The sequence below is a fragment of the Oenanthe melanoleuca genome, chromosome 19, assembly GCF_029582105.1.
Source record: "Oenanthe melanoleuca isolate GR-GAL-2019-014 chromosome 19, OMel1.0, whole genome shotgun sequence".
NCBI lineage: Eukaryota > Metazoa > Chordata > Aves > Passeriformes > Muscicapidae > Oenanthe > Oenanthe melanoleuca.
The window spans coordinates 6776099-6796302 of NC_079352.1; the positions used below are offsets into that span (position 1 = coordinate 6776099).

The 20204-nt window shown below is 42.8% G+C and overlaps 1 protein-coding gene across 2 annotated transcripts in view; it reads left to right on the forward strand.

Annotated features, from left to right (window-relative positions):
* The window catches only part of RABEP1 (rabaptin, RAB GTPase binding effector protein 1), a 46580-nt gene extending 26430 nt beyond the window's left edge, over positions 1 to 20150 (forward strand). For both annotated transcript variants that reach the window (XM_056506996.1, XM_056506997.1), the window contains exons 5-18: positions 511 to 624; positions 1971 to 2106; positions 2815 to 2993; positions 3928 to 4053; positions 6204 to 6671; positions 8186 to 8290; positions 9003 to 9119; positions 10349 to 10447; positions 11829 to 11969; positions 12627 to 12816; positions 13104 to 13159; positions 13587 to 13685; positions 14465 to 14581; positions 16460 to 20150. In XM_056506996.1, coding sequence (XP_056362971.1) covers positions 511 to 624; positions 1971 to 2106; positions 2815 to 2993; positions 3928 to 4053; positions 6204 to 6671; positions 8186 to 8290; positions 9003 to 9119; positions 10349 to 10447; positions 11829 to 11969; positions 12627 to 12816; positions 13104 to 13159; positions 13587 to 13685; positions 14465 to 14581; positions 16460 to 16561 — 2049 coding nt within the window. In that variant the 3' untranslated portion in view covers positions 16562 to 20150. The remainder of the gene's footprint in view (positions 1 to 510; positions 625 to 1970; positions 2107 to 2814; positions 2994 to 3927; positions 4054 to 6203; positions 6672 to 8185; positions 8291 to 9002; positions 9120 to 10348; positions 10448 to 11828; positions 11970 to 12626; positions 12817 to 13103; positions 13160 to 13586; positions 13686 to 14464; positions 14582 to 16459) is intronic.
* The last annotated feature ends 54 nt before the right edge of the window (positions 20151 to 20204 follow it).

A 20204-nucleotide genomic window follows, 5' to 3' on the forward strand; every position in this document is an offset into this window, starting at 1 on the left:
TGAAAAATTTTCTTCTAAAAGAGAACTGAGCTACACTAGGCATTACTGTGCAGCTCCATTTGATTTTAACTTTTTGAGTGAGTAACTGCATGGTCAGTACCTCATCATGCACTTCTTTTGGGTTTTTTCACATGTGCTATGTGGCAGCAGGTTGTGGGACAGGCCTTTAATAACAGAAAAGTGCACTTTTTTTTTTTAAATGCTTGATCCACACATTTTCCCCCAGGCATCAAGAGTAATAGATTTGCTAACATTCTCTTTTAAAACAGATATTTGTGGCTTAACCCATGCATAGATTTCAAATTTAGTTGCCTTCTGTAAATGGAGTAATATCAGCCCATTGTCATAGAGATGGCTGCTGAACTAAATAAATAGCAGTAAGATAAGCATTGAAAGTGGAAGTTTAGTCAGCTTCTTTTGTTGCTGTAGAGATTTTCTCCAAATGCCTCCAGTAATGGGAGCTGTTGTGAAATTCTGATGATGCATTGCAATTTGTTTTCTTGACTTCAGGCTCAGGAAGACGCCGAGAAGCTGCGCTCGGTTGTGATGCCCATGGAGAAGGAGATTGCAGCCCTAAAGGAGAAACTGGCAGAGGCTGAAGAAAAAATCAAAGCAGCATCAGAGGTGAGGTGGAGCTCTAACTGGATCCTGATTTATGTCTTGCAGCATGCTAGTTTGATGCAGGCAAGTCAAATTTTGTAACAGAGAAAAAGGTGTGTTGGGAAACTCTTCATGCCCTTGTCTTCTGTAGCTCAAGTGTCATGTTTGGCCTAAATACATTTTTGCATCTTTCTGTTTTGAGAGTTGCAGAATATGTGTGGGATCTGGGTTTAGAATAAATTGCACAGCTCCAGCTCTGCTAGTAATAGAAAAAGCTTTAAAAGAAATCTGCTTTGTGCCTCTCCCAACCACCTGGCCTTGGGTTATTGTAACACTTGAAGCCACGAGGTCAGACTTGCCCATTTGAAAGGCTTAGAGGGTAGCAGATGGAAGGTCTGGTGTCCTGGGGCAGGAAAGCTGTCCCACCAGCAGTGGCAGTCACAGCCCAGGGCTGTCCTGAGCCCTGGCCTGGCGTCGGCGTGTCCCGTGCTGTGCTGAGGAGGATGAACAGCAGCTCTGTGCAGCCAGTCAGGAATTGCCTGAAGGCTTTGGTTTTCTCTGAGATAAAACCTCCTGTGATTTCTGACTCAGCAAACCATAAAACTGAATAGTGCCATAAAGAAATCTTTCAATTTGTTCATTTTCCCAAGATGGAATCCATTTCTCTGAGCACCACGTCTGACAGATTTTTATATAACCCTGTCTTAAAAGGTTCTCACTAGAGATTCTGCAGGACACTCATTTCAGTTCTTTGTTAGATTTGCTATTAAAAAAAAAAAACAACCAACCCAAGGAAAAAATCCAAATGGATTTCTTCAGTATTTCTTGATATAATTGCTTTTTGTTGATAGATTTTCCTTCCTTTTTGCAACAGTCTTTCACAAATAAAGTTTCTTTTCTTGTCTGTCCCCAAGTTTTCTGTCTTAAGCTTACTTCAAGTTTGCCTCATAGAAATTTTTTTCTGACTGCTATGATTACTCTATTTTGAAGGAGTTCTTGGCTTATCAGTCTTACCAGCTCTTTAGATCCTGGCTATCAGCACTGATTACTTCACAGTGAAGTGATCACTGTCTGCTCTCCTGAGATATTTCCCTTTTGACCATCTCTGTGCTCAGTGCTGCTGTGATCCAGCTGATGTAACTGTGATAACACTGGTAGGTTTGACTTGGCAAAATTTTAATGAGTAACTCATTCACAAGTAAATATAAGCACTGCTTGCACACTCGTGGTTGGATATTTGTGATTTCTGCAAATAAACTGGTCCTTCAGCACCTGTACACTACCTGAACAGGTAGCACTGTAACTTCTAACAAGAAGGAAATGTCTGAGTGTTCCCCCACTGAGCTGGTTATTTCCCTCTTTTTATTCAGGTTAAAGAACTGAACCATTATTTAGAAGCTGAGAAGTCGTGTAGGACAGACTTGGAGATGTATGTGGCTGTTCTCAACACACAAAAATCAGTCCTGCAAGAAGATGCAGAGAAGTTGAGGAAGGAGCTGCATGAAGGTACCTACCTAACAACAGTCCTTTGGCTGTCTTCCACTGAGGATGCAAAACCCAGTGGAGCTGTGAATTGTTTTATCACTTTTTACTTGAACTTGATTATAAGAAATTGAGAGGGAGAAGCAGCACTTTTGAATGTGAAAGGTCATAAAATGTTTGCAGAAGAATTGAATGTGGAGTTCCCTTAGGACAGAAAAACAGCAAAAAGACAACATTCATTCCCTCAAGGCTTGTTGCTGAATATCTGCTGAGTTCTTAAAGCATTGCAAGTTTCATTCTTGCTGGTGTGTATTGTATTTGTGCATAATTATGAACAATATTTCCATAATGTATAGACCTGGCTCCCTGAGGTGTGGCAGCTGAGTGCTGGAGTGAGTGTGGAAATATCCCTGTAGGGCACTACAGCCCAGGGGCACTGCAGAGGAGTGAAAACCAGAACCTGCTGAAATAAATTGGGATGTAGAAGACAGTCTTCAGAACCCATGAATGAAGTTTAGCATTAGTCTTCTCACTGGGAAATCTTGAACTGTCAATCACGAGCCAAGTTTGGAAATGAAGAAAACGGTATTTGAAATAAGACATTATTAACCTAAATAGTTGTTGAACAAAGCCTGGCTGTTCTTGATTAGACCAGTATTCCCAAAAGTGCTTCTCTTTGGAAAAGATATTTCAAACTTGCAGCTTAGAAGAATTTTTTCTCTGTTTGCATAGTGTGCCATCTCCTAGAGCAAGAGAGGCAGCAGCACAACCAGCTGAAGCACACGTGGCAGAAAGCCAATGACCAGTTCCTGGAGTCCCAGCGCCTGCTGATGAGGGACATGCAGAGGATGGAGATCGTGCTCACCTCGGAGCAGCTCCGGCAGGTGGAAGAACTGAAAAAGAAGGATCAGGTGACCTGCTGCTTTCTTCTTCTTGCTTTTATTTTATTTTATTTTTTTGTAATACTGTAGGTTTATTGTGGTGTAACAGGCATGGAAATCACATGTTGGAGCATGTGTGGTAATAGCTCAAAAAATGAGAACTGACAGTTTTAACTGAAATCTGCCCTGTGAATGAGAGCTGGCAGTTATAACAGACCCCATTTGGACAAGGGTTTTAATATTGGTGTATATAGGAACTCTGATGTTGCCAGTAGTTAAATGAAAAGGTAAGAATATCCAGAAATTAATCTTGGAGGAAGAAATAGCCATCTAGGATGCAAAATGTCTGGGTTAAGGATGTCAGCAAGTTTCACTTCTTTCTAGGTTTTTTCAGTCTTCCAGTACATATCCCAGGCATAAATTAAGACTTTCATTTTAAATTATTTTATGCATGTACATACTTATGACTCAGTGATCTATTTATCTTTTTTTCTTTTTTTCCTTATATTCCATCATTTAGTGATCAAGGCACTTCCTGTTTCACTTTTTTTTTTTAATGTTCATTCTTGTATAATGGCTGTTAATGGGTCCTTTAGGGATGTACGTGTGTTATATATTTGTATTCTATGTAATAACCAATGTACCAGCTAGTTTTGGTACTTGCTAATCTTTATAATTAGAAATTTAAACTAGGTAATATGCTTTTTGAATAAAAACATTCTAGAACATGAATTTGCCACTAAACTTGCAAAGTAAGTTCTCACTTAAGTCAATTTGGGTGCCTTGTGAAATAAGCACTATATTTATTAACTAAAAGAATATTGATGTGCTAACCACTGGGTTTTAACCAAAATAATCCTTTTCAGTGTCTTCTTTGCAGCTTAGTTTAAAGCTGATGTCATGACTGCTATGGCAAAATTGAATCCCATTTTCTGTGTATGCTCTGTTGACCACTGATTTTTAGGAAGAAGATGATCAGCAAAGGCTTAGCAAGAGAAAGGAAGAGAAGCAAAAAGATTCAGATGATGAAACAAAGGCCTCATGTTCTCTGGCCCCTGAAGAAACCCTTACCCAGCTCTCCAATGAAGAGGTAAAACAATTGAATCTTTCACTTGCACTTGGGCATTCCTCAGGGTGTTCAGAGCAAATACAAATGCAAAGTTACAGTCCTCTATTCTCTGTAGCTTCTAATCTTATTAGGCAATAAAATATCCTTGCAGTTGCAGTTGAATCTGTAAATCCTAATTAAGATTGGAAGACAATAGTGCACCATCCTGAGAGGTGCCATTAAAAATGGTAATTTACATTTTGCATTCTGGAGGTTAACTGCTGGTAGGTTCTCCTGGGATTTCTAAGCACGTTCTAACATTCCTAAATGTTCAGGATTAAGGCAATTATATCTGAACATTCAGCAAGAATGTTGTAGCTGCTCTGCTAACCAAATTGTTGAATTCTGTACTTAGCATTTCTCAGGGTCCATTTTGCTTTTGTGAGTCAAATGAAGGAATAATTAATAAAAACCCACCAAGTTTTTGTGCTATAGGAGCTTATTTAACCTTCAAGAGACTTGAGAATTTTCAGAGTGAGTCAGTGTTTTGACTGGGGTTTTATCATTTTTGAAGGGAAAAAAAAGTATATAATATATGTATTCTGAAGTAATTCCTTTACTTTTATTAAGGATTTATAACAGTTCAAAATGCAGAAGGATATACAGAATCATGAGAACTGAATGTAGCTGAGATCTAGTTCTACCCTTTAACCTACAGTCACTTTCTGTTTCAAATACTGTTGGTATCTTCCATGTCCAGATATGCAAATGAGACAACATTGGTGAGGAACAAAAATTTATCTTCTGATGTTTTCTTTAATCTCAGTTCATAACCTATTCTTTAGTCCATCATTAACAACATTTCTTTGATTCCAAGATTTATACCTAATGGGAAATTTGTATTTTGATAAGAGTCATAATTTTCAGAGTGGTTTGAGTTTGTATGTGTGTTTGGTTTTATTATTTAGGACCTTTTTAGCTGTTCAGAGTGTGTTTTATATGTTGTAATCAGTCATACTATTCATCAGTTCTTACAAGTTGTTATAATTTTTTATAACTTCTAAGATCTTCTCTCTTGGGCAGTTTGCAGTACAAACAGATGATTTGTTAATATTGTTTTGGTTATCACAGAACAGCTGTAGCCTGATAATGCAGTTTTATGTAAGTCTGTATTCTCTTGACTTTTTTATTATGAACTTGTATATATACATCCATATATAAATATTACACCTTAAAATGATGAAAACAAGGCATTTACAACAGTCATAAACCAGTAGTACATAATATATATTATATCTATTATAGGTTACAAGCACTTGTATGAAGTGCCAGCAGCCTGCTGGTCTCTGGACCTATTTCAGAAATGATAATTTTTCTCAAGAGGCTGGTTCCAGTTTTACTTCCTTATGTGTCTAATGGCAAAGCAGAAGTGCATAATATTTTGGAAGGTGTTTTGAAAGCAGTCATGTGCTTTTTAAATAAAGCATTACTGCTCTTTCAGTGCTACAAAAAACAAAAATAGATCGAGAGGCTCCATGTGCCTGATACACATCACAGGACAATTTGTGTGGCTTTTGGTTCTGGCATTCCCCAGGATACCTTTGTGTCTAAGCCCAGCCTTTTTCCCTTTTTATTTTATGTACAAATAATCTTGTGAAGAAAATATTTTGGTATTTTGTCAGACACTCAAAGCAGAAGAGAAAATTAGAAGAACAACATACACTTGTCGGTATAGAGTGGATTTTAAATATATTTTTCTCTGTTTATTTTTTGTTAATGCAAAGTGTTTTGTTTTGTGAAAGACTTCTGAATTTCCTTTTGGAAGTGGAGTATCTGCCTTCTGTTGTGTAGATTATGGGAATAATAATTCAGGGAAATTCAGGGTAAGCATCTTGCTGCAAATACTGGAAGATGGAAGTTGGCTGTGTCCTTGCTTTTCTGGTAGGAGGGTAGTCTTAGAGAAGCACTCTGTTAACAGAAGACTTTCTTTACTTGTTTTATTTGGTTTTGAATTCTAGCTGGTTCATTTCTGTTCTGTCCCTTCCTCTGTGACCTTAAACTTAGAGAGCAGATGTTCTTGCTAAAGGAATTTAAACTTGCTTTTGCCATGTCTAATAGTTAGTGTCCAGCATTCCTCCTGTACCATTAAAATGGAGTAAATACTTGTTTTATTCCTTGATTTTCAATTCCAGGTGCATGTGAATAGCACCCATGGCTCAGTCCATTCCCTGGATGCAGACTTGCTTCTTTCCTCTGGCGAATCCTTCAACAAACCAGACTCTGATATGTTTAAAGATGGACTACGGAGAGCACAGTCAACAGACAGTCTGGGCACATCTGGATCCTTACAGTCCAAAGCTTTAGGATACAACAACAAAGCAAAATCTGCTGGGAACCTGGATGAGTCGGATTTTGGGCCACTTGTTGGAGCAGATTCAGTGTCTGAGAACTTTGATACGGCTTCCCTTGGATCCCTGCAAATGCCAAGCGGGTTCATGTTGACCAAAGATCAGGAAAAAGCAATCAAAGCAATGACACCAGAGCAAGAAGAGACTGCTTCCCTACTCTCCAGTGTCACCCAGGGCCTGGAGAGTGCTTATGTGTCCCCCAGCGGGTACCGCCTGGTCAGCGAGACCGAGTGGAACCTGCTGCAGAAGGAGGTGAGTGCTGACTCCAGAGTGAAAGGAGGAGGTCACATCCAGGGCACAGCTGTCCACTTCTCCTCTTGGAATGCTTCTGTAGGTAAAACACAGGCAGTGTGGGGTGCCTGAGCTGGCCCTGCTCGTGGGACAGGCAGCTTTGCTAAACAGAGGAGGGTCTGGCAGAGTTAGCTGTTGAACTCACTGAGAAGGGGAAAAAGCTGGGAGAACTTAGAGCAGGAAAAATGGGAAGTTGAGGAAAGGGCATTATAGTGGAGCTGGGGATGAGGAGCAGCAGCAGCAGAGCTGGGGGTGCTGCTCTGGGTCCCAGGGGTGTTTGCTGAGAGCTGTGGAAATGAGAACTGTGCCCAACACACAAAGTACCACAGAGAGGCTCCAGGAAATTGTTGGGGACTTGCATCATCAGAAGCCCATTTCTGAGAGCCACAAGCAGCAGATTAGACTAAGCCCTGGGCCATTGCACTGTGGATGAGCAAGGAAATTGTTGCTTTTGGGTGTTCTGCCTGTCAGTTCTTCAGCAGCCTTATGATGCCAGTTCAAAGCTCGCACTTTGTTTCTTGCTGAAAAGGGGAGTATTTGGGGTTTCCTGTGGTTTCTTTTTCAGAGGAAGAAAGGCCAAGGAGCAGCACTTCAGGGGGAGAAAAGGCAGGGGGAGGTAATAATCCATAGTGATTGAAAAGGGAGACAAGATGGGAGTAGAAAAAAAAACAAGAATGTAGTGAAGGAGAAAAGGCGAGATGAAGGACAGAGTAATTGAAGAACTACTGATTTTTTTCTCAATTTGTTGAAATGTAACTTAGTGCAGATCATTGCTTAGGAAGTCTCTCCAAACCTGTTGTAAAGTTGTTGTTGTTGTTGTTTTCCCACTGATTTGCTATATCTGGAGAATTTACAGCATCCTGAGCTCAGAGCTGAGTTGAATCCCTACTCTTGAGTGTTTCTTTGCCCTGTTGGCGTTTTGATGACACTTTCCTTCAGCCTTGTCTCAGAATCAAGAACAGAAATGCAGCTTCCCACGTGTTCTGGAGGCAGGAGCACACACTGGGATGTGAATGCCTCTTGCTATGGGTTGTACATGGAGCAGTAAATACAAAAACAAATTCAGCTCAAACTTGACCTGCAGCTGGAACTATGATAAAACTTCCATTTGTCCCCTTAGCCAAAACCATTGCAGTTCCAGAATGATAACAGGTTTACTCTTGGTTTCCCTGCTGCCCACCCCAACACTTATTTTCTTCTCTCCTGTTTGGTTTCTGTGTGTCAAATGGACACAATAGTGACTTGATGAACTCTTTGTCATGGCTTTTTGTGCTGATGGTGGGACCCATGGCAGGGAAAGCTGATATCCCACAGCTGGTTTGAGTTATCCTTCACTTTTAGAGCCACTCCATCCTGCCATTGCATGATTCTGCCACTGTCTTTTGTCTGCAATGTTTTGTGGCCACACAGCACACTTGCTGCATTCCCTGGAGACCTCCCTGGGCTCATGCAGGTGCTGGCTGTGTGTTCTACAGGTGCAGAATGCAGGGAACAAGCTGGGCAGGCGCTGTGACATGTGCTCCAATTATGAGAAGCAGTTGCAAGGTATCCAGATCCAGGAGGCTGAGACCAGAGACCAGGTGGGATTTCTCTCATTGCTTTGGCCAGGCTTTTGCAGACTGTTGAGCTACTAAGGGTACAGCAAACAACTATCTGCTTTTTATTCACTGATTTTAATTAAGCAATATCAACATACAGCAAAACTTGCCATGTTATTGACATGCCTTGATTTGTTATTCATGAGCACAACATGTACATGCTTCTTAGGGATTCACCTTGAAGAACCCCTTTATTTGATGCTGTAAGACCATGCATTAAAGGCAGTGTTCTATAAAAAAGTATTATGCCCATGCTGAAGTCAGTATCTTTAATAATTTATATTTTAAAATGCTTGTCATGCATTAAATTCTATTATCTTTGATACTGTAAGAACTGTTAACAGAAAAGGACCTCATCCTAGCAGCATAAAATGACTTTCAAGTCTTGGAGGGTATTTGTTTCCTGCCATATACCAAAGAACAATTTTCAGATGGGTGTGGAAGGCATGAGTCACATTCTGCTTTGAAATAAGTGATTGAAATCATTACATGGCCATGGTCCAGTGCAGTTTGATGTCCCATGTTTCCTTAGAGGGATAATCTGTGCTGGAGGCTGTTTCAACAGCAAAGGGACTTCTGGATTGCATAGGATTTTTGAGGGATTTTATGTTGTGGTTTGAGGAGTGAAGGGATTCAGGAAATAAATGCTCCCCAAGAGAATGGGAAATGAATTAATTTTGTTGTGACAACACAGGTGAAAAAGCTGCAGGTGATGCTGAGGCAGGCTAATGACCAGCTGGAAAAGACAATGAAAGATAAACAGGAATTGGAGGATTACATGAAACAAAGTGCTGAAGACTCCTCTAATCAGGTACAAGGATTTGGTAATTGAGATCCAGGAATGATGAAATGTTCTTCAAAAGTATATAACAAGAATTTGGGTTTTGTTAGATATGGATGGGCTACTGGCTGCAGAGGCAACACAAATAAGAATTTCCAGGATTAGTTATGCTCTATATGACTCTGCCACAGTTTCTAGATAAATCTATTGCATCCCTAATATTATGTTATCCAACTTTGGCCTAAAAATATCATCTCTAATAGTGAAATCCATTACAGAGTAGCAGTAGGAGTTTGAGTAGTATTTGAGTTTTGGAGTGACCTGTGTCTGAAATGACCCAGGGATGCAAAGGGAGCCCTGTGCTCTGGGCCTTGGTGCTGGAAGAGTGGCTCTGTTCCACCACCTGCTCTTACCAGTGCTTGACACCCAGTGATGCACTTGTGGTGAAGAATGCAGTAATGAGGAGCTGAGCAGGCATTAGCAGGGCCAGAACAGACACTGAACTCCTTTAAAATAACAGCCCACTGGAAAGATCCTTCAGTCTGAGATGTGTACCTGATTCTTCTGGAACAATGAAGCCAAATATAATGGCTGGTAGTCATAGTTAAAAATAAAAAGAAGAAAAAAAGTCGTAATTTTTGGCCTATTAAAGCTTACAAAAGTAGGCACATGCTGTGTACAGGACACTGAATTTACTTCACTTGGGCTGGGACTTTCTTTCTTCCATCCCACCCAGTATTTTTTCTTACTAAAGAAACAGTCATTAGACAAGGTCCAGCTTAGACAACAGGAATATGTTTGTATGTTCTTCTGGCTGTACCAGGGTGCTGTTAATTAAGTAGTGATTAATCTTACATGTGTTGTTATGGAATGATTTGTTAAGTTTTTGGAGGTGAGTGCTTTCAGAGAAAGGTATGAAAATTCAAAAAATGGTTAAAACTTAGATAAAAACCCTTCAGTTCCCTTTCAGTGACTCTGAAGCAGGTTACATGTAAATTTTACTAGAATTAACTGTTGATTCAGAGTTTGGTAAATAGAACATAAAAATATTGTTGGTGAAGGAACACAGAATCTGTCCTTACTGCCTGGAGCTGCTTTCCTGCTTTACTGAGTGAAGAATTAACATAAAATTCTGTGGTTTAGTTTGAAATTTCCAAGTACCTATTGGTAATGATAACAGGCAAGAGAATTTATTTATTTTCCAGAATCTGTTCCATGCTATATTTCTTACAAGTCTGTCTGTGTTTTCTTTCTTTAAGATCTCCTTGCTCATGGCCAAGTGTCAGAAGTCAGAGAATTTCCTCAGTGAGCTGCAGCAGGCATTTCTGCAAGCCAAGAGAAGTGTCCAGGAGCAAATGGTAAGGCAGGTTAATTGCAGAGCTGATGAGCAGCCCTGCTTGTCTGACCCTGGGAGCTCAATTCTGTAAGAGGCTTTGTCTGCCCAGCCAGGGCTGGCTGCAGAGGGCTGAGCATCTTCACTTGCCAAGGGCCTTGTCCAGTGGGCTCTGATGGCAGGTGCTGCAGCTGGAGCAGTTTGTGTCATTCTGTGCTGCTGCCTGTGTTCATGCACATCCAGGAGCATGCAGGTCACAGCTTCTTTTCTCCTTATTCAACATCTAATTCCATGTATCTAAACTTCACCTCAAATCTGAAGACAGTAGATTTTCTCAAGACTCTTTTTTAGCATTCATCACAAGTGCCATCATTAGTTAATATTTTCTTGGGCTTTAGAGATGGATGATCAGTGTTGTTGCAGGTCAGACTTAAAATATCAGCCCTAAAACCCAGGGGGAGATGGGTACTTAATTCTTTAAAACTGTTTTTGAGCATCTTGTTAGAATTAAACCAGAGAATAGGAAGAGGACCTCATGTTCTAGAACTAAACCTAAGTTTGACTTCCTCAGGGCAATTCATTCCTTTCTATATCAGAATCAAGTTGCTTCTTTCCTCCTTGGCACAGCATTTGTAGGGGGCCAAGAGAATTCATCCTCATGGACCCCAGTATTGCATTTTTGGGGTCTGGGGTGTGTGTAGCACATCAGGACATTGCTGGCAGAGATTCTCTGCATGAGAACACATCTGGTGGATGTGCAGGAGATTCAGAAAATGTGTTGATCTGAGTCTGCTGCTCCTGCTGCCCCCCTGTAACACAGCTCAAGTCCCTGGTTCCCCATTTCCACTCCTCTTGGAAAACTGCTCTGGGTTTTTTTCTTTTGTAATGCAAGCAAAGCCATGTCCTCTCCATCCTTTTTCTTGCCATGGGATCAGCTGTTCTGATGCTCTCCTGGGAGGACAGTGGGAGGCAGACACTCACCATGGAAAGTTTCAGGGTGAATGTTTCAGGTTTTTGGATAACCTGCCCTTACAGCTGAGTGCTGGGGTGGTGTTAAACATCCCTGCCAGCTCCTGAAAGCCCCTGTGATTCCCCACTCTCCTTCCCCTCCATGAGCACAGCCAGCTCATGGATAAACACAGGAGGAAAGTAGAGACTGAACAAAGCTGTATTTATCACTTGCTTCCTCCTCTCTGCCTGGACACTTAAAGTTGACCTTACCTCCATTTCTGGTACATAGGCCAGGCAAGAGGGAGCTGGTTGTGTTGATCCACAGCATCATTTTATTCCCCTTCTTTACAAAGAATATCAATTCACCAGACTTCTGAAAGTAGTGGTAGTAAATGGGGCAGAAGAGATCTGAGCATGACCCTGAGTGGGAATTTATGCTTTTCTTTGCATTGTAGGCTGTCCTGACACAGTCAAGGGAGCAGGTATCAGAGGAGCTGGTGAGACTTCAAAAAGATAATGAAAGCCTTCAAGGAAAACACAGCTTGCATGTGTCCTTACAGCAGGCTGAAGATTTCATTCTACCAGAAGCAGCAGAGGTAAAACAGTTTTAAATCATTAGCACCAACAGTGCTTGTGACTTGATCTTACTGGAATATTATTCATTGTCAAAAAATTGTCTCAAATAGTATAAAGAACAGTAATTGGGATTTTCACCCTGTGAGCCTGTGATGGACAAAGCCAGAGGTGTGATCCCCCTGTGCCATGGCTGCTTCAGGGCATGGATGGATTGTAAAACCAGTTCCCTGTGGGCTGCCAGCTGCTCTGGGGTCAGTGCAGTGTGGGTTTGGCCCAGTTCAAGCTGCATGTTCCAGCTGAGCACACGAGTGTCAGGCAGCAGGGCCCCACTATTGATTCAGTAATTCAAGTGAAGTCAGTCACTTCTGTCCAGTTAAGACCAGCAATAATCCAAAGCCTTGAATAATGATAAGCCTTATCATCTCTTCCATACCACTCCCCTCCTTTCCACCTAGATGTGGTGGGGCTGAAGGGCAGGGGAACATCACAAACCCCTGAGGATGTCACTCATGCCATGTTCTCATTTCCTGTGGCCAGGCAGACTGTGACTGGAATTCCTAGCTGGAAGCAGGGTCTGGGATTCAGGACAGCACACCTGGGGCAGCGCAGCTTTGTCAGACCCCCCAGTGCTGGGCTGTGGCACAGCAAATTCACATTTCTGCTCATCCTTGGTGCAGGAGCTCCGTGAGCTGATCCTCAAGTACAGGGAGGACATCATCAGTGTGAGGACAGCAGCAGATCACCTCGAGGAGAAGCTGAAGGCAGAGATCCTCTTCTTGAAAGAACAGATCCAAGCTGAACAATACCTGAAAGAAAATATAGAAGAAACTCTACAGCTGGAAATAGAGAATTGCAAAGAGGAAATAGGTGAGCAGGGGTGAAACAGTCTGAAAATAGGAATATAAGAAATTAATAAAATGCACAAAGACTTGATTTTGTAGTAGACTTACCTGAATTTTAAGTACTGTTCACTTTTGAAAGCAGATACACCAAAGCTGTGCAGCTGAAAACAAAAGTAGAATTATTTGTTTGCTTTTGAGGTCCCTTTGATGTAACATGAGCTTAATTCTCCTTTAAATATTAACAGAAGTAAACAGGGTATGAACACTTTCCTGTGTTTCTTGCATTTAAGTTGTAATATTCTTGTTTTTCAGCTTCCATTCCCAGTTTAAAAGCTGAATTGGAAAGAATAAAAGTGGAAAAGGAACAGGTAAGTAGCCCTTCCACTGTGGGATTTTTGGGTTTGGTGGTGTGGGCTTTTTTAATAGAGGATTTTTTTCTCTTTCCTGTATTGGTACCAGTGTAGGAGTAAGACATGTTCATAGTTCTGTTCCTTAAAAGGTGTTTGATCTGTTTTATTAATCTGTAATATTGGATTAACCAATTCCTAACTAATTCTAGACTACCAAACACTGACCTAAATGTCAGGTTTGGACGTTTCTCTGTAGTTCTAAAAGTAAATAAATGGAAAGAAAGTGATGCTATTCAAGTGTTTTCTCTGCCCCAGAAGAGATTATTTAAGCATGTTTGAGTCCCAGAAAGATACTTAAGACTTCCTTATGGAGGGACTGTGGGTGATGGAAATGTTAGGAAGTTTAGTTATTTTTTTAATTATTATTATTATTATTGTTGTGCAGTTGGAAAGCTCTTCACAGGAAAACCTGCAGCAGCTGGAGAGTCTGCAGGAGGCAAAGAACACTCTAGAAGAGCAGCTGAAGAAGGAGACTGCAGCAAAGGTAGCTATGATGTCTGGATGTGAAGTGTATCTGCATCTTTTGTGATGAGCAGCTGTCAGAGAATGGGGCACTACCTAAGAATGAGAAAAAGAAGCTTTTGAATGTTGGTAAGAAGCTGGCAGGGCAGTAATGTCCTCTGGATGTGGTTTAGATCCTCACCCTGTTTTCACTGGGATTTCTCAGGTGGTGGGTGTGAATCCCTGGGGTTGTCCTGCCAAGTGAAGGCTCAGGAACATTCCTGCCTCTGGAGTGTCCTCATAACCAAACCTTGGGTTCAAGCTCTGATGCTTTTGAAGAAAGGGTTTTTTGTGGTTGTTGTAGCTCTCCTTCAGCACTCAGGTGAATTAATCACAGCACTCAGTCTCTGCCTCTCTTGTTGAGGTTTTGGTTTTTTGTGCCCTTTCCCCCAACACTTCTCTGACTCAAGCTCAGGACAGCAAGGCAGTTTTACTGCCTGCAGCAAATTACTGCCCTTACCATGAGCTTTCTTCACTAAAACTCAGAACTCTGCCTTTGTGTTTTGAGATCCCTGCTCATGGTGCTGTTAAAGGACTTTGGGTTTTTCATGCTTTAACCAGTCTGTTGGTCCTGTTAATGGGTATTAGCCCCTGATTTTGCACTTTGGAAAACTGAGGTGTGGAAAGACTTCAGTGTGATTTAGTTTGTTGCCAAGGCCCTGTGAATACTGTGCTGCTCTCCTCTGGTATCTCACTTTAATCAGTTTATACAAGCTGCTGATTTTTATTCAGTTCAAGCATAAAGAACCTTTTCCTCCTCAGGCCAACCTTGAGCAGCTGGTGTTTGAAGAGAAGAACAAAGCTCAGAGGTTGCAGACTGAATTAGATGTCAGTGAGCAAGTGCAGAGAGACTTTGTAAAGCTTTCTCAGACACTTCAGGTAAGAGATTCCAGTCAATGTGTTAGGGCTACTTTAGTTTCATTATTTCTCCAGACCTGTGTAAAATAAGAAATAGCAGCTGTAAATTGTCTTCTGTTGGTATTTATGATCTGTTTTAGAATTTGTTAGTGTAATAAACTGATCAGGTATTCCTACTATGACATTATTATTAAAGCTATTGGGATTCTATTCTGATTACTTGGTTCCAGCCAATTTTCAGTTATTTTACTAAAAGAATCTGTACAGAACCAAAGATGATGGCTCTTCCAGACCTATATTTTCCCTTGTCCATCTCTTGATGCTCCTGGTATTTTCATAGCAAATAATTCACATACAAATATTTGAGGACAAAGTAAGGAACTGGTACTGCTTGATCTGAATATATGAAATGGTTCTTTGTTACAGTTGCTGCTTTCTGTTTATACTTTCTAAAAGTCTTGTCCTTGCTCTTGTCTCTGTTGTTATCCTTGTATTTCCTCCACCAAGTGGACCCTGGTTGATGTGAGATGCCAAGAGGTGGCTGAGGGGAGGAATTTTGTCAGGGGTGTCTCTGGGGCTGGTCCTGGTTTGTCAGGCTGTTCTCTGCTGCAGTTTGTGTGTGCACAGGGACTGTCACTGTCCTGGGGAAGCCAGGCAGGACTGGGCTCACCTTCAGGCTCTGTGTTTCCAGAGTCTACACCCCGTTTGTTCCAACTTTGCTCCAACTTGCTTTCCAGCAGAGGAGGTGCTGAATTTCACCCCCATCTTCCTGGAGTCCTTGGCCAGGCCCTCAATGGCATCCAGCAGAATTCAAACTACACATTTTCTGAGTCAGACATTCAGGTTTACTTGGAAAATTAACACCAGACTGTGGGAGGTTTGTTTACTAGACACAGTTTAGCTGGGTGGACAGTAGAAGTCTGTCCTCTCTCTGTGTCTGCAGGAGTTGGTAGGACAAAGGAGACTATTGAGTTGTCCTGCCTAGGGAAGCTGCTGCTTCTTTGTCCCCATCCTCACTTTGTGTTTGAGAGTCCTGCAGGCACTGGTTTATGCAGTTCTTAGAGCAAACAGCCACCACTTTGAAGATGTGTGGTGGACTCTGCCACGACCTGCAGCTAGTTTAGTATCAGTATGAGCTCAGTAAGAACTGTAGCTCTGTGTTTTGTGTTTCTGCCCTGAGCAGTTATTGCAGATCCAGTTGAAGCAGGGGTTTGATCCATGTGTACTCTACACAGTGTGAGGTGACCATCAGAGGAAGACTGTGGTTTCTTGGCAGGGTTATTCCCTTCCCTGGCCTTGTCAGAGAGAGCCTGGGCAGGTTCCCTTTGTGTGAGGGGCCCACTGGCCAAATTAGTTATCAGCAGTTCAGAGGAAGGGCTAAAAAGCAATTAAATGCTGGTTGGGGATTTATCACTGAAAGGCCAGATCCTATTGCAAAGAATGTGAAAGTTTGAGTATGAGAGAGAAATCAGTTGTGCTCTCTCTGCATTGATTTCACCACAGTTCTGCTGAGCCCTTTCTTAAGAAATAGCTTCAAGTGGATACCAGCCAACCAAGGAGTGAGCTTGGAAATGGGATGTTTGCTCCAAGAGCATTTTGGCTGTGATCTTGAGGGGCTCCAAGTGTGTTGGGCTGCTCCTTTACATTCTTTTGGGGGAGGTTTGCTTTGCACATCTCCACTTTTCCAGCACAGTGACAGTGGCTGGACACGAGACAAAACACAGAGTGCTGGTGATGGCTGGAGCCCCCCAGAAATTGGGGGTTTATTGTAAATTCCGTCCTTCCAAATTTAGCTTGTGCTCCTTCACCCCTTGCATTGCTGGTGAGGCTGGGTCCCTGTGGGCTGCTCTGGGCTGGCTCTGATGCCATTGCTGATGGCAGTGCTGTTTGCTCCTGCAGGTGCAGCTGGAGAGGATCCGGCAGGCAGATTCCCTGGAGAGGATCCGTGCAATCCTGAACGACACAAAACTGACGGACATTAACCAGCTCCCTGAAACATGACACCCTGCTGGCTCCGAGGCTGCACTGGGGTTTTTAACTCATCTTTCTAGCAACATTAATTATTATTTAACTCTAACCGAGAGAGCAGAGGGCAGCAGAGGGGAGCAATGACTTAAGTTTTGTTTCTAGAGGGGAAAAAGGTTTCGTGCTGGGCAGGAGGAGAGCACAAGGGTGACTTGTAGAGTAGGAAGGAGAACTTTCTAATGGAAACACTAATGAGTGCAGTGTTTCGTGTTCCACTGAGTGGGATCAGTCCTTACATTCTGAAAAACTTCCCTCTTTCAGCCAACTTGGTAACCTAATCTAGAGTTTTGGAACATGTACCCCTGTCTTTCCCTCTGTCCTTTCCCCCACTACTGTGATCAAAGTAGCTGCTGGAAACTGTATTGTCCCTCCAAAACGTTGAAGAGCAAAGTGGTTGAAGTTTTTCTGTTTGAATAGTCAGTAACAGTATTCAGCTAGCAGAGAGAATGAGGTGTAGAGTATGCTGTATGAATATTTTATATTAAAATATGACTTTATTAGCAGGACACTGGATATTGATCTTATTTCATAACTCAGTACTTTTTTTTTAAAAACCATTGGCTCTGTGAAGAATCTGAATGCTGCTGAAATGTGGATATGAGTGAGCTGTGTATCTCCTGAACAGATAAATGCTAATCCAAAAGAAAAAGAATACTGTACTGAGAATTTTAACTCCTTGCCATTTTTCTGTTGAATTCAGATACTGAAAGAAAAGCACAAGAAATGCACTGTTTTGTAATATCTTTTCAAAATGTAATTTAGAATATGGAGCTACAACCAGTTGTTTCTCACTCCTAAAGCTGAGCAGTGCCTGGAATCCCTTCTCTGTGGAAAAAAACAAAAAAAAAACCAAGCAAACAAACAAAAAACCCAAACAGAAAAAAGCTGTAAAAACGGTGTGCATGTCTGAGCAGGTGCAGGTGTGCTCTGTCTGGGGGTGGCACAGGGTGAAGGCAGGAGCTCTGGGGAAGGTGTGGAGCTGTTCCTGACCCCTCTGCAGGGCCAGCCTCGTGCAGGAGCTGCAGGATTGTGCTGGAGGGGCAGTGCAGCCCTTTGGTGTCCTGGCACTGCTCAGAGGTGGCTCCTGTGCTGTGCCCTGGTTCTGCTCCCAGACAGTTCAATGACACTGACTAATGTGGCTGCAGAGGCAGGAAATTCTTGTGCTCACTCAGCTGGCAGGTTTGGGTTTCTTGTTCTGTAAATGCCCAGAGGTAACATGAGCATTCCTCCTCCTCCTCCTGCACTGCTGGAGTTCCTCCTGCAGCTGGATGGATTCCTGAACTGTTGCAGGTGTTGATGATCCTGGTGGTACAAACCAAATTTGTGAACTTTACAGCTCAGTTCAAAGGAGGCTGAAGGAGCAGATCCCACTGTCCAAAACTTGGTAGTTTTTCCTCCATTCCTTGCTGTTTTTTCTTCACATACTTGGCCAGAGATCTGCTTTTCTTCATCACCTTCAAAAGTGACAGAAAATGCTCCAAACTGCAATGCACATGACTACATATTTTAAGTGCTTAGATCCTATTTTTAGCAGTGTATATCCTGCTACTGACATAAAGTCAGAACCAGTGGTTTTGAAGAGGAATGCCTTAAAAACAGCCAAAAAAGCATCATACAAGCTCAATTCCTTGCCACTCATTACAAGAATTAAAGTATTTTATTCACCCTAGCAATTAATTCCCTTCATAATCCTGACACCCAAAAGTAATTTTTCCCACCTTAGTAATGACTAACAGATGGCAGAGCTGTCATGGCTAGAGATGACACTTTCACATAAAGGTGATGTTGAAATGTGGTTTGAGTCTTGTTTGGTATTACCAGGGTAGGGATTTTTTACCCTTTCTCACTATTTGCTGAACTGTGGGTGACAGCAGCCAGGTCCTGATGCATAAATCCAGGACCAGATGTTTTCATTCAGTTTTCCAGTGGCTGGGTAGACTTTGGAGACAAAACTACAGGCCTTTAATAGGAGCTGCAGAACAGAAAGGAAAGCTTTTTTCTCTGTTCCCACCCTCCCTTGGCAAAAACTAAGGTGTGACTGGTTATGGGCTTAATTACTGTAACTGGTGACTACTTGTAGGTGCCTCTTGTAGGGCTGAACTGCACCACATCCTGTACCCTCTTCAGAAGCTGAGCACTTGAGGAACTGAGACCTGAAGTCTTTCACAGTAAAATATTTTTGGTTGTGTTTCTGGATGGTCCCAGAGTGAGAGAGCAGGGGAAGGGGCTGTTCCTGTCCCTGTGTCTGGCCTGTTCTCAGCAGCCCTGTCTGCTCTGAACACCCCTGGCTGTGCTGGCTCAGAGTGTTTCAGGGGCTCCAGGGCTGGGTGGCTTTTCCTTGCTGTGCTTTTCTGGCTCATGGGCACAGCTTTCCCCAGGTGTGCTGGTGTCAGGGTGAGGCCATGGCTGCAGCCTGGCAGGAAGGAAGGGAGTGGGGCAAGTGCTTTGGGCTCCTTGGTAGCCCCAGGGCCAGTGGAGCTGCTCCCAAGCACAGATCTGCAGGCCTGGGGGGTGTACACTGTCTGCTTTTCCTTGTTTGTGAACCAGGCACTGCACAGATCCCTGAAGGAACTTCTTTGGTGTGCAGAGGAGGGGCAGGCAGTTCTTGCATGGTTTTCCCTTTCACCACCCAGTTCCATCACTCACCTGAACACCTGTGCTCCTGTCTCAGTACCAGCTGTGACCATTTTAGTATTGGAACACGAGTCACCTTTTTTCACCAACTGCTGTGATGGTTGAGTTTGGAATTGGAACCCTGGCTGTTCACTGACCTGGTGGGAGATGTGCTCCCTGCAAACTGCTGTCCCTCCTGGGCAAGGACAGCAAAGCTTCAGCAGCAGCAACTGAGCTTCTGCTGAACTCAAACATAAAGGGGCCTTCAAAAGCAAAGCAAGACAGTGTGTGCCAAATTTGCAGAGCAAATGTACAAGACTGTAAATGTAGGGAGAGCTCTTGGTGTACTCACTGGATGATGGATTCTGGTGTTACTGCTCATGAACATGAGAAAACAAATGTTTTCCTTCCAGTTGTGGGTGTTGTGGAGCCTGGCTGGGGCCGGGCTGGGTTCTCCTGCCTCAGGCAGTGTCCCCTGCCCAGCTGTGACACTGAGCTGTTGGTGACAGGGCCTGGATGGAGTTCTGTCTGCATTCCTGTACCTGTATAGTCCTAACCTGTACAAAGTGTTCTTGCAGCATGTCTGGTACCCGGTCCCTCCCCAGCAGTGCCCCCTGTTCCAGCAGTGCAGTCACTCCTGCCCCCTGAGCTTCACCGTGGCTCCTTTTCCAAGGGCAGGGGGGAAGGACAATGATTACTGTCCACTAGCATCTGTTACAGCAGAGACTGGATTGGCCTTGTAAGGGCAAGAAGGACTCCAGAGCCATCTTTTGCAAAAGGCAAAGTGTTTGGAAGTCAATACTGCATTCCAGTGAGCCAAGCCATTGGTGTCCTGTGCAATTGTGGGTGTAGAATTCTGCTGTCTCCAGGATTCCAGTGTAACCATTTGTTAACTGTACTGAAGGTGTGTCCTTTATGGAGAAAGTGTTCCAAATTAAAAAAAGCTGCTGAAGTGTGTGTGTGCACTGCTCTGGTCTTTCTCTCTGCTCCAGGGAACCCCTGAGGG